Source organism: Piliocolobus tephrosceles, chromosome 4 (assembly GCF_002776525.5).
Source record: "Piliocolobus tephrosceles isolate RC106 chromosome 4, ASM277652v3, whole genome shotgun sequence".
NCBI lineage: Eukaryota > Metazoa > Chordata > Mammalia > Primates > Cercopithecidae > Piliocolobus > Piliocolobus tephrosceles.
This window is the reverse complement of record NC_045437.1, coordinates 91,315,597-91,330,565: the sequence shown is the minus strand read 5'-3', so window position 1 is coordinate 91,330,565 and position 14,969 is coordinate 91,315,597. Positions and strand designations below refer to the sequence as shown.

At 36.0% G+C, this 14,969-nt stretch overlaps 1 protein-coding gene across 1 annotated transcript in view; it reads left to right on the top strand.

Moving 5' to 3' along the window:
- KIAA0825 (KIAA0825 ortholog) overlaps positions 1 to 14,969 on the top strand; it is a 495,761-nt gene that overhangs the window by 193,581 nt on the left and 287,211 nt on the right. The window contains exon 17 of the mRNA XM_023212146.2: positions 11,819 to 11,998. Coding sequence (XP_023067914.2) covers positions 11,819 to 11,998 — 180 coding nt within the window. The remainder of the gene's footprint in view (positions 1 to 11,818; positions 11,999 to 14,969) is intronic.

Genomic DNA, 14,969 nt, shown 5'->3' with positions numbered 1-14,969 from the left:
GGTGTACACCATCTCACATGGCTATTTTCAGAAAATGTTTGGTAGAGATGGGAGCTTGCTATGTTGCCCAAGCTGGTCTTGAACTCCTGGCCTAGAACAATCCTCCCTACTCGACTTCCCAAAGTCCTGTGATTTCAGGCATAAGCCACCATGCCTAGCATGCTTTTCTAAAACTGTGTGACTAATAGAGATTGACAAATTGAGTGATAAAAAGACTTATGAAAAGTTGACACCTACTTATACTTACATATGGTTTCAGAGTAGATGGAAAATGTCCTTATTTAGTATTAGCTATTTGGAACATACGTACACTCTTCCAATATTCATGAACAGGGCTGGCAATTTTTTTTTATATACAAGACCAGATAAAAAATATTTTAGGCTTTGTATACCATATAGTCTTCATCATAATTGTTGAACTGAGAGAAGAAAAAGTACTATCTTTTCTTCACCAATTGCAAGGTTCTTGGCTGACACCCCATAACAAAGGACAGATTAACAAGAGAACAGCATAAAAATGTATTTAAGATTTCTTTTTTTACTATTCTTACTATTTTAATTGATACATGATATTTTACATATTTGTGGGGTACATGTGAGTATTTGTTAATGCATAGAATGTGTAATGATCAAGTCAGGGAATTTGGGGTGTCCATCACCTGGAGTATTTATCATTACATTTATATCATTTCTATGTGTTGGGAACATTTCAAGTCCTCTCTTCTAACTACTTGGAAATATATGATATTGTTGCTAACTATAGTCACCCTACTCTGTTGCTGAATGCAAGAACTTATTTCTTCTAACTGTATGTTTATAGCCAGTAACTAAACTTTCTTCGATAACCTCTTACCCACACACTATTCCAAGCCTCTGGTTTCTATCAGTTTATTCTTTGCCTCCAATAGATCAAGTTTTATGGCCTCCACATATGAGTGACAGCATATGGTATTTGTCTTCCTGTACCTAACTTATTTCATGTAAAATAACGACCAGTTCCATCCATGTTGCAGAAAATGACATGATGTTATTATTTTTATGGCTCAATAGTATTCCATTTTGCATATATACCATGTTTTGTTTATCCATTTATTTGTTGATGGACTCTTAGGTTGAATCCATATCTTTGCCATTATAAATAGTGCTGCAATAAACTTGTAAATGCAGGTATGCCATTGATACACTGATTTCTTTTCCTTTGGGTAGGTATCTAGTAGTGGGATTGCTGATTCATATGGTAGTTCTGGCCAGGCATGGTGGATCGTAACTATAATCCAAGCACTTAGGGAGGGTGAGGCAGGAGGATTGCTTGAGACCAAGAATTCGAGACCATTCTGGGCAACATAGCAAGACCTTGTCTCTATAATAATAATAATAATAATAATAATAATAATACAAAATTATCCAGGCATAGTGGCATGAGCCTGTAGTCCTGGCTACTTGGAAGGCTGAAGTGGGAGGATCACTTGAGCCCAGCAGGTCAAAGCTTTAGGGAGCCAAGATCACATCACTGCACTCTAGCATAGGCAACAGAATGAGACCCCATCTCAAAAAACAAAACAAAGAAAAACCAAACCAAAACAAAACCAAACCCATATGGTTGTTCTATTTTTAGTTTTTTGAGAAATCTCCGTATTGTTTTACGTAGTGGTTTCTACTACTTTATATTCCCGGCAACAGTGTATAAGTGTTCCCTTTTCTCCAGATCCTCACAGCATCTGTTATTTTTTTGTCTTTTTGATAATAGTCATTCTAACAGGGGTAAGATGATATCTCATGGCCTTATTTGCATTTCTCTGATAATTAGTGATGTTGAACATTTTTCATATGTTGACCATTTGTATATCTTCTTTGATAAATGTCTGTTCATGTCCTTTGCCTATTTTTGGTGGCATTTTTTTTTTTTTTTTTTTACTGTTGAGTTGTTCAAGTTCCTTATATATTCTAGACATTAGTTTCTTGTTGGATGAATAATATGCAAATATTTTCTCCCCTTCAACGGGTTGTCTCTTCATTTTGTTGTTTCCTTTGCTGTATAGAAGCTTTTCAGTTCAATTAAGTCCTGTTTGTCTGTTTTTGTTTTAATTGTCTGTGATTTTGAGGTCTTAGCCATAAAGTCTTTGCCTAAACCAATGTCCTGAAGCATTTTCTCTGTTTTCTTCTAGTAGTTTTATAGTTTCAGATCTTATGTTTAAGTCTTTTATCCATCTTGAGTTTATTGTTGTATATGGTGAGAGATGGAGGTCCAGTTTCACTTCTTCCGCATACATATGGATTTCCCATTTTTCCAGCACCATATTCTAAAGAGGGTGTTCTTTCCCCAGTGCATGTTCTTGACACCTTTGTTGAAAATCAGTTGGCTGTCAATATGTGGATTAATTTTTTGATTCTCTATTCTGTTACACTTGTTTATGTTTCTGTTTTTCTATTAATACTATGCTGTTTTCGTTATTATAGCCTTGAAAGAGATTTCCAGGTAGTGTGATGCCTCCAGGTTTGTGCTTTTTGTTCAGAATTGCTTTGGTTATTAAGGCTCTTTTTTGGTTCCATATGAATTTTAGGATTGTTTTTCCTAATTGAATAATTACATCGGTATTTTGATAGGGATTGCTTTCAATCTATAGATTGCTTTAGGCAGTATGGTCATTTTAACAATGTTACTTATTCTGACTCATAAGCATAGGATTTTTTTTTTGTTCTTTTTTTGTCCTCTTCAATTTCTTTCATCAGTATTTTGTAGTTCTTCTTGTAGAGGTGTTTCACCTCCTTGGTTAATTTTATTCCTAGGTATTTTTTGTAGTTATTATAAAGAGGATTTCCTTTCTGATTTCTTTCTCAACTAATTCATTATTGATGTACAGAAATGCTACTAATTTATGTACATTGATTTTGTGTTTTGTAGTTCTACTGAATTTATTAATCATATCTAAGAGTTTTTTGTTGGAGTCTTTAGTTTTTTTCTAGATATAAGATCATCTCATCAGGAAAGAAGGACAGTTTGACTTCCTCTTTTCCAATTTGGCTGCCTTTTATGTCTTTTTCTTGCCTGTTTGCTCTGGCTAGGACTTCCATCCAGTACTGTGTTGAATAAGAGTGGTGAAAGTGGGCATCCTTGTCTTGTTACAATTCTTAGAGGAAAGACTTTCAACTTTTCCCCTTTTAGTATAATATTAGCTGTAAGTTTGTCATATATGGCTTTTATTATGTTGAGGTACATTCCTTCTATGCCTAGTTCGTTGAGTTTTTTAAAAAAAATTTTAGAGATTGGGTCTCACTCTCTCATCCAGTCTGGAGTGCAGTTGCCACATAGTTCACTGTAACCTCAAACTCCTGGGCTCAAGCAATTGTCCTGACTCAGCCTCCCATGTAGCTAGGACTACTGGCATGCATCAGTATGCCCAGCTAAGTTTTATGTTTTTGTTTTTGTTTTGTACAGTTGAGGTCCTGCTGTGTTGCCTAGTCTGGTCTTGAATGCCTGACCTCAAGTGATCCTCCTACCTTTGCCTCCTAAAGTTTTGGCATTATAGGCATGAGCCTCCATGCCCGGCCTGTTGAGAGCTTTTGTCACAAAGGGATACTGAATTTTCAAATCTCTTTTCTTTGTCTATTGAGGTAATCATATGGTTTTTCTTCTTTATTCTGTTGATGTAATGTATCAGGTTTATTGATTTATGTATGCTAAACCATCCTTGCATCCCTGGGATAAATCCCACTTGATGAAGGTATATTTTTGTTTTGTTTTGTTTTTGTTTTTATTTTGAGACAGAGTTCACGCCATTCTCCTGCCTCAGCCTCCTGAGTACCTGGGACTACAGGTGCCCACCACCACACCCAGCTAATTTTTTTTTTTTTTTCGTATTTTAGTAGAGGCGGGGTTTCACCATGTTAGCCAGGATGGTCTCGATCTCCTGACCTCGTGATCCTCCTGTCTCGGCCTCCCAAAGTGCTGGGATTACAGGCGTGAGCCAGCGCGCCCAGGAGTTATATTATTTTTTGATGTGCTGTTGGATTTGATTTGCTAGCATTTTATTGACAATTTTTGCATTTGTGTTCATTAGGGATATTGGTCTGTAATTTTCTTTTTTTGTTGTATTCCTGTCTGGTTTTGGTATCAGGGTAATGCTGGCCTCATAGAACGAGTTAATTAGAAACATTGATGGAAACATTCCCTTCTTCTTACTTTTTTAGAATAGTTTGAGGAGAACTGGTGTTCTTCTCTGAAAGTTTGGCAGAATTTGGCAGTGAAACCATCTGGTCTTGTACTTTTCTTTGTTGGGAAACTTTGCATTGCTCCTTTCATCTTGTTACTTGTTATTGGTCTGTTCAGGTTTTCTATTTCTTCCTGAATTAATCTTGGTAGGTTTTAGGTGTCCAGGAATTTATCTGTTTCCTTCAGGTCTTCTAATTTGTTGCTGTATAGCTATTCATAATAATCTCTGATTATCTTCTTTATCTTTCTGTGGTATTAGTTGTAATGTCTTCTTTTTCATTTCTGATTTTGTCCATTTGGATCTTTTCTCTTCCTTGGTTTATTTTGTTTATATTTTCAAAAAATAACTTCTTCATTTATCATTTGTATTTTTAAAGTCTCTTTTTCATTTTGTTCTGCTGTGGTCTTTATGATTTCTTTCCTTCAGCTAATTTGGGGTTTGTGTGTTCTTGTTTTTCTAATTCCTGGAGGTGCATCATTCAATTGTTTATTTGAAATATTTCTGCTTTTTTATGTAAGCACTTATTGCTATAAACTTATATCTTAACACTGCTTTTATTGTGTCTTGTAGGTTTTGTTGTGTTTAAATTTTCATTTGTTTTAGGAATTTAAAAAAATTTTCTCTTTAATTTCTTTCTTGACCCAGTGGTCATTCAGGAGCATGTTGTTTAATTGCTATGTATATTTGTACCATTTCCAAAAGTTTCTTTTGTTATTGATTTCTAGTTTTATTCCTCTGTTTTGATTTTCATTTTTAAAAGTTTGTTGAGACCTGTTTTGTCTCCTAACATATGGTCTATCCTGGAGAATATTCCCTGTGCTGATGAGAAGAATGTGTATATTTAATATAAGTTTTATATGACACAAGAGTTTTCCAAAATAAGATCCAATAACACAGAAAAAAACTGTATTTGTTATGGACAGTTATATGGAAGTATTCTTGGACACAGGAAGTATGATCTAATGGCAATAAACTGTGGGAAACTTAGTAAGGCCTGTTTGCTCAGGTTTATTATCTGTGTGAAAAAAAGTTATATTAATTGAAAGTTTTGTAAATAAATGATAGGTCATTATATTTACATATATTATTAGCCTTTTATACAAGAAAGTGCAATGTTATTAATTTTCCAATTAGATTTTAATTTTATTTTAGTTAATTTCACAGTGAACTAGGCTGTGACATCAAAATTTAGTATTTCCTTGAAATAATTTTCTTGTGATACTTTACATCTTTTTAATTTATTGGCCTGGTGTTTTAGGTTTTGAATCCTTATTTTACATGCTATAATTTCTATTTTTACACTTTCTCTCTAATACCTGGATTGAAAATGAGTCTTTCAGCCGCCTCCCTTTGGTGAGGGATGCTCATTAGTGCCTGGTTAATTCAGAGTCCCTGAGCTCATGGCACAACATTGCTGCCAAAACCACTTTAGTGTCTCAGCAGGAGCTTGTCATTAACAACATTCTTGTAGAAAGTAGAAAGTAAAAATTAAGCAGTCTGGGAAAGCCAAGTGCTAGTGTACCATGTATGTGTAAATCTTTGGTATCAACAAATAGTCTCCTGGTGGGTTGGTGGTTGAGTTTCTTGCCTGAAACCACCCTTCTTTTGAAGCACTAACAAGTTGAAATTCTTGAAAGGAGTTTAAAATAATGCATGCAGCGAAAAGAGCCCTTCAGTGTTATTGAGAAGACATTTGTTTATATAATCTATAAAACATTTGATAAAGAAGGCAAATGAAATTCAAAATAGCATCTTTACTACTAGGATTTTTACTGGTAAAATCTGGGTCAGAAAATATTGCTTTAAATATGTGGCTTGCTGATACTGCTTTCCAGAATTAAGCTTATCTCTCTATCGCTCCAACCCCCCAACTCCCCACTTATCACTCCCTAATCCACCAAAAGAGCTGAAAACTACAGGACTTCTTTGCAGTGGCAGAGCTTACCCTAATAAACCTAAGACCAGGCCAGAATGCAAACCTTTGCCATTAAGCAAACCCCAAAAGAGAAAAGCCAACTGGGCTAAGACAGCCACACCTACTTCCTTTCCCCAAACTCAACACTCAGATGAGTCACTCCTCTTTTGTTAGTGCAGGGAAAATGAGAAGTGGGGTGAGACCAGAAGTGTGACTCATATTAATGGGAAGAACATACAAGAGTCCAGGTGTGGGTTAGATGTTGTTCTAATGGGAAAACACATCTTAGGTAAAATTATTGATTGAGGGAGGCAAAGTGGATGACATTTGTTTGAACAATGGAAACTTTAGGCAGATCTAGAACTCATTGACATTCATGTCTTTCACTACTGAAAACTACATAAAGACACACTGGGAGAATTTTATATTAGAAAAACAAAACAAATGTCTAGTCACGAAGGCAGAGGGAAAGAAAGACGAGAGTTAGACCTATATTTTGTGGAAAGGGTAAGGGACTATAGGGAAGAAAAACGAATACCTTTCCTCACCCATTGCAAGGTTCATGGCTGAGGCACCTATAATAAAAGACATTAACAAGAAAAAAGCATACGAATGTATTTAATATCAATTTTACATGACATGGGAGCCTTCAGAAAGGAAGACTTGAAAACACTGGGAAACCTTTCTATTTCCTATTTAGGTGTGATGAAGAATGGACAGTGGGGCAGAAGTATGATTGGACAAAGGGAATATAATTTAATGGCCATAACCTGGGGGGAATTTAGCAAGGTCTGATTGCCCACATACTTCTCTGTGTCCCTGTATTTTCAGAGAGGGGGACGTTTCTTTCTTCCAGCCATACAGAAGGCACCTCCGGAATGACCTACTTTAGAGGAAAGTCAGAATTCTGTGAAGACCTGTTTCAGGGGAAAAGGGCAGGAGAAGGTCAAAGAGACTTTCCTGCTTCTGCTATTTTCTCAAATGCCAAGGGGCTAGATTTTGGGGTAGTGCATCCTAAACCCCATCAGGACTAAATTAAAGAGCAGGTTAAAAGAATTAAACTATTGCTGAGTCATCTTGAAAGGAATAGGGGAATATCAGAATGAAAGAGAACACAAGAAGAATATCCCAATAGTGTAAGAAGTTCAAAAGCTAAGGAAGAGCAATGTTTATGGATGAGCACCTGGCAAAGGTGTGGACTTTCACCAGGTGTCCAGGGCGCAGACCTTAGAAACATCTGGAATCTGCTGAGGATTACCGTCCAGCCAAGCCTTATTAGATGATGAATGAGGCCCAAAGTAGAAATTATCTTGGAATATTGGGGAATCAGAGAAAAGTATAAGTCTGGATATGTAAGGCATTATGGAGGACTTTAAAGGGCAGCTAGAGGAGTTTAAATTAATATATATTCTCAGAAGTATTTTGATTAAAACAAGAGGAAAAGAAAACCTAAACCATATTAATGCTGTTAGAATCAAAGAAGAAGGGACATATTGGGGGGAAAAAATGAAAATTCAATTCATTTTGAAAAGGGGAATGGGGGTAGAGATATTTATTTTATTACATCTAACAATTCAGAGAAGAAATAAATACTGCTAGGGCATTGAGCCTAGAGATGAGCATATGATGGTGATCTAGATAGAACTAGGAAACATAGCAATGAGCATAAAAGAGAAAGGTCAGAGCCAGAGATAGATAATTTGGAAAGTTCTGCATAAAAAGAATCTTTCAAGTCAAAGGAAAACAGAATTGCTAAGCCAGATAAAAAGCAGTGAGGCTGGAAGAAGGCTAAAGCCACTGTTCTGGGGGAGCCTCCATGAACCAAATGCCCCTTCCCACCACCTGTTTTTGTAAATACAGTTTTAGTCCAACATAGCCTTGATCCTTCATTTACATATTGTTTATAATTGCTTTTGTGCTCCAAGAGAAGAGTTGAATAGTTGAGACAGAGACCAAATGGCTGACAAAACATAAAGTATCTGGCCCTTTATAGAAAAAACTTGCCAACCCCAGATAAAAGAGGAAGAGCTACCAGAAAAGATTTGCCAAAAAGGAACTCTGAACCTAAGAAAGCATAGCTGCAAGGAAGTCAAGAGAGAAGAGGATTTCAAAGGAGTAGGTGAAAAGAAAGGATACAGTGAGTGTGGGGAGGATGAGGCTTAGGGAAAAAAATCTTTGAACGTTATGACTAGCAGGTCATTATGTGCCATTCCAAAATATCAATTTCTAGATGGACCAAAACCTATCACAAAATACTCAAGAGATGTATTTCCTTCTCCCTTCCTTCCTTCTTTAGCATTAAAACATTGTTTTAGTATGAGAACATCTATTTTTTTCTGCCTTACTTCCTTCTTTTCTTCCTTCTTTAGTATTAAAACATTTCTTCCTTCTTTAGTACTAAACATTCCTTCTTTTATTCCTTCTAAAATTTAATATTAAACACGTAGCACTGATCCAGGTGCTGGTGGAAGATACCTAAAGACAAGATGTGCATCCATAGAAATTCATATAGTAAAATAGTCCTAGAGATGTAACAAGACAGTATATGTGAAAATGTAGAATTCCATATGAAATTAAAGAATTTTGCATTAAGGCAATACATTACCACATACCATATACATAGTTTGGACTGAGTGCTTTGCATTCAATGGTTATTGTCAATAAAATGTCAAAGCAGGCTTTGAGAAATTTGGGATTATAATATAATTCAGACAGCACAAACAAATTCTTACTACCTTTGTGACCTAGGGACAAGTCATTTAGTTTCTCTTCACTTTACTTTGTTCATCTGTAAAACTGGGAAAAACAACACCCATTCCATAGAACTATTCCTCATATTTACCCTGGCATGTGCATTTCCATTGCATGATTTGCAGGGATGTATATCATTCATGCTCTGTTGATTGCCTAGCTTCATCTCCCATCTTCCTCACAGCAGTCTCACTTCAGCCACATCACACTGCCAGCAACTGCTTGTCTTCTCAACATTTCACCAATTCTTCGGTCTTCCTGGAAAGTACTCCCCACCTTGATCTTGTCATGCTGATAAATTTCTACTCCTCCTTAAAGACTTGGCTGAGACATGGTCTGCTTTGTGACTTGTCTGTGTTCCCTGAAAAAATTTAAAGCATCATCCTCTGCATTTCCACAGTGCCACATACTGAAAGCACTTAGACTTAAGTTGATCAAATAGTTTATCATACTAACTGAGACACTTTTAAAAGTGAAAGAGGATGCTACTAGTAATTACACCAGGACAACAGCCCTAAACCAGGACTGCCCCAGCAAACTCAGATGCATGGTCACTCACCTTTTCCATATGTTGAAGTAATAATTATTGACTTGTCTGTCATCTCCTCCCCCCGCAACAAAATATACACATATATGCACAATCCTTGAGCCCCTGGAAGGGGATGGCCTCAGCACCTGGTACAATGACACATAGGAAGCAGTTGATTAATCAATTAACTTATTGATTAAATCATGATGATTTTATTGGAGGAGAACATTATAGCCTGATGAAATGGCATAGAAAAAGAAAAGGAGATGGGAGGGCACATTTACAAGCAAAAAAACTCTCCTGGGTAGAACAGATGTTTGGGGGTTGGAACATAATTTGGGAAAGGATTGTGGAACTCCTGATCCTCAATCAGGATAAGGAATTTTTTAACAGTGGTGGAAGGGAAAGGTTAAAGCAAGGAATGACATGAGGATAATGGGTAATTTTATGTAAGATGAATAGGAGGGAGCGGAAAGAAGAGGGAACTGCAGAGACTATTTGGATAAAATTAAATTATGAAAGCCTGGAATATTTGCCATTTCACATTTTATGCTTGGGGACAAAGTCGAGACCATTTAGACCGCAAGTAACAGAAATCCAAATTAGCCTGGTTTAATCAAAAGAGGGAAAATTGGCTGGGGTGCGACAACTCAGGCCTGTAATTCCAGCACTTGGGAGGCTGAGGTAGAAGGATCACTTGAGGCCAGGAGTTTGAGACCAGACTGAGCAACAGAGCAAGACCCCATCCCTACAAAAAAACAAAAAAGAATTAGCTGGGTGTGGTGATGCACACCTTAGACCTACTTGGGAAGCCGATGGTGGAGAATCACTTGAGTTCGGGAGTTTGGGGCTGCAATGAGCTAAAATCATGCCACTGAATTCCAACCTGGGACACAGTGTGAGACCCTATCTCAAAAGAAAATAAAAGTGGGTGGGAGGGCTGAATTTGTCAGCTCAGCAAGCATATCTAGGCATTGCTGGATCCAGGTCCTCAAACAGTGTCATCTCATTAGGAATCTTCTCTCCTTTTCTTAGTTCTGCTTCTTACTATGTCAAATTCATTCTTAGTCAAGTTCTCCCCAAAATGGCTTTCAGCAACTTTCAGCCTACTTTCTACTGGGGTTAAGAGAACACTGCTTTGCCAACTATTCTAGCAAAAATCTAAAGAAGGTTCTCATTGGATACCTGCCCATTCCTGAACCAGTCACTGTTGATGCAAGGGGTTATGGTCTGACTGGTCAGGGCTCGGTTATGTGCCCACTCCAGATGATAGAGTTGGCTTCACCTGAACCAAATAATCTAAGTGTGTGTGTGGGGTTGGGGAGCGTTGGGAGGATGGAGGGGTGAGGGACACAGATAGGAGCAGGGATATCTTGCTAAAGGAAAACTAACTTGTTTTGAAAAGAAATAAAATGGGTATTAGGAAGCAAAACCAATAATGTTCTCCACATAAAGTCTATGATGTTATTTCTCAGTTTGAAGATAACAGTGAGCTCCTTTAGATCATCAAAATCAAATCACAGAAAAAAAATTTCAAGAGGAAACATAAAAGTAATGATATTCCAAATGAGCAAGAATAAAGATATCTATTTGTTCCGAAATACTTTAGATTACATTTATGCAATATAGTTAAAACATGAGAGCTAAAATATAATTTGTTACCTTTAACCCAATAAATATGTTGTTTATTATAATAGTACATATCTCATGCTTATTATCCATAGAAAACAGAAAATATTATTTCACCTTTCCATCCAAACTATGAATGGAATAGTACAGAAACTTATGATTACTGATCTTTGAGAAGGCCGTTATGGAGCCAAAGGAGGGTTGAAAAGGACAATTAAAATGGCCCAATTTTTGTTGAATTCTTTATATAGTCTTATTGAGGAACGAATTGATAAAACTCTTCAGTCTGATATGACAAGGTCTGTGGATTTAAGAAACACTCATAAATTTGTTTGTAGAATTGACAGCATAATTCTGGAAAAACTACAAATGTGAATTTTCCCATGGTACAATGTTAGTGTTCCTAGTTGTCTAGATTAAAAAAATATTTTTAGAATGAATGTCTATTATTCTTAAATTAGAAAAAGAAAGAAAAAAGTTTTCCTTAAGAGAAAGAAGAATTATGACATACAGGGAAACTAGCATTGACATTTGAAGTGGTGTCATTGTGGTCTTTCTCACAGGTTTTTTTGGTTGTTGTTTTTGTTTTTTTTCCCATAAATATCCATGACTATCTCAGAAACAACATTGAGTTGGATGGACCATTGATTTGAAATAATGTGGTAATTCTCTTATTATGTAAATATTATTAAAAACCATTTCCACAGCATTATGCTAGTGTACGTAATAAGAGTTTCATCATATTCACTGATACCTTACTAAATCATTTTGATTCCTTTCAAGAACATACCTTTCAAGAACAAGTTTCTGACACAGAAAATAACCTGAACCAAGGACCCAGCTTGGTGGAAGCCATCTTTAAAATATTGTACCATTGCAGTTTTTCTCCACAAACATTTGCAAATGTTTTTGTGAGCTACATAGAAGAAGAGCAATTATGGGACTTTTTATATAACATCCCAGGTATGAGACATTTACTATTTATAAAAGAAATATTCTATAGATACTTATATGTACCTTTAGAGATGTTCAGAAGTTGTATTGATATTGGTTTTGCTGAATCTGTTGTTTGTAAAAGTTTACCTTACATGTTTTCAGTATAAAGCCTTCTGTTGGGAATCGTTAATTATTAGTTCCTGTAAAATTTCATATACTTTGGGACAAGATGCAAGGGAGGTTGAAGGGAAAAGATTTTCTTTTTTTATTAATTAGGGAATGTTCTGTCATAAAAATTTATTTTAATATTTATCACAGATTATGTTTTGCTATTGAGCATATAAGATATTAGTAAGATGTGAAAAGTATTTTGTGATTCTTGGGTGCATTTATTCAGCAAATTAATGGACAATACTATTGGTCAATTTTCTTCAGATGTATAAGGCATTTATTATTATGACCAAAGTGTGCCTCTCTACAAGGCAAGCATATCCTGTGATTCCTTTGGAGAGAATATATTTTTCCCATCTGTATTGTTCTTCTTCCTTCAGCTACAGAGAATAATAAAGGCAGTGCAGGTTGTATGTTTGAACAGAAGGTTTTGATGGGTTGCCCCACCCTCTGGCCAGTGTAAAAATTCTCACATTGTCTTATCCTTAATATTCTGCCTCTAAATTTTCATATTTAATATCTTGGGAAAACAAAGGATGAAAACTTAGACAATGATTTTTATTATTATCCTGCTATTCAAATAGTGATTTTTATCATTTACATTTAGTTTTCAACCTATAAGCTTTCTTTTATCCTGCTTTGGAACCTGAATTTTCATAAAATATTTCCTAGGCTTCATATAAAATATCTAACTAGTTCATAGTCATGGTTTCACTCCTCCCAGACTTTTTGACTATCCTCTAGATATTACTTGAATATCATTCTAGCTGTTTTAAAGTCATTATGTTTCGTCTTCTCTTGGTCATTATCCCTATAAAATAGTAATAGGTAACTTTATGTTATGATTTCCAAAATTCAAATCTGTCATTTAAAGTTTCTGTAATAATGATCTCCTTTTAAAATGTTATCTCCTAGTTGCCATGCATTCCCTTACTGCTTCTTGCTTCCCCAAAGGAAGGGCATATTTCTAGGTAAAAAGGCTGAATTAGAAGCTTGTTGTGTTTCTGACGTAGTCTTTACTGAATTGAAAGAAAAACGACCTTGAAAGTTCTGCCACCCTCTGCTGTTTTTAGTTGTTTCTGGGGAAGTAAGAGCTGGATTTTCTCACAAGATTATAAAGAACCAGTGACCCTCATGCTTCAGCCACTATTTATCCTTCAACTATTAGGTTCCAGAACCATCTTTGACACTCAGCACAAAACTGTACTGAAAATGACCTAGAAGATATAAATGGATTTCTGGTGCTGCTAGCGGAAAATAAAACTGTTTCTTGCTCCTAATTTGACATCTCTCCATCTACATATTGAGCAAACCCTCCCTGACATGGTCAGACAAGTCTCAGGAAACAGACGTTGTACATATTCATAGAGCCTGAATTATGTGTGAAAGCTCAAAGCGGCAGAACTTCAAATGGGTGAAAACTGTCTCACCCTTTGTACAAGTTGTTGCTCCATAAACATTAAATAGTCTCAAACTTCATACCTGCAGTGGTCATGAGGGTCTGAACTTTTCTCTTTTCTCTCCCATTTAAGTCTTTGGAAAGGTCTTTTTTTTTTTTTTTGTTAGCAATCTTGGTTATTTTAAAAACCCTAATAAGATAACAGAAGGTACTAATTCATAACAAAATTAAACCTTTTAGTATGACTTTTGTTTAATTTGAAAACATAACATGTTTACAAGAAATACAGCTAACACATGTAATCATAATCCCACAATATTTACATTTTATTACTAATAGATCTATGCTTCAGTAAATATAATTAATCTACTCAGATTAACTAAAGTACGTTATTTTAAAACTTCACTGCTGTAGTTTCCTCATACTAAATCACTGTCTATGATTTCAGCATAGTTTACCCATAAAACATCACAGTCTTATCATTTTAGGGTAAAAGGACAAAGATGAAGTGGTCAGTATCTTCATCTTATTGTAAATAAACAAAAAGCAGAAATACTAAGAGAATTGCCTAAGACTGTCCACCAATTAAGTTGTACAGACTTAGCACAAGAAACCAGATCTCCTCTCTCCTAAGCCAGCAGTCCCCAACCTCTTTGGCACCAGGGACCGGTTTTGTGGAAGACAATTTTTCCACCAGGAGGGGGATGGTTTCAGGATGAAACTGTTCCACCTCAGATCATCAGGCATTGGTTAGATTCTCATGAGGAGTAAACAACCTAGATCCCTCGCATGCGCAGTTCACAATAGGATTTGTACTCCTATGAGAATCTAACACACTTCTGATTTGACAGGAGGCGAAGCTCAAGCAGTAATGCTCACCCACCTGCTGCTCACCTCCTGCTGTGTGGCCTGGTTCCTAACAGGTCACAGACCAGTACTGGTCTGCAGTCTGGGGGTTGGGGACCCTGTCCTAGGCTATGTTATTTCTCATTTTTTTCTACTGGACTAAAGTTTTTGAGACACTACTTTTATGAACATATGAATTCAGTAATGAATTATACAATCTGATTTTATACTTAGAATTCCATCTAACACATAACTCCTTAGACTGGACGTAAGCTAGGGAGGGACGACAAGAAGGAAAATACCCACTTAAGGTTACTACAAAAGCTATAAACACAAAGAATAATTAAGTCAGAGACCTAATGTGGGTGTTTCTAAGGCCACTGCACTCTATAATAAATACATTGGCTAACAATCATTGGACACCTGTGTCTTCAAAGTAGATCAAGCATTATTCAGTTAGACAAATGAAAATATCAAAGCATACATTACCTCAACTGGTTTTTAAAACAATGTCAGAACAGGCTTGTAAATGAGGCAAATACTGTCAGAAATGCCCGTCTAATATGATAGTAATATATTCAA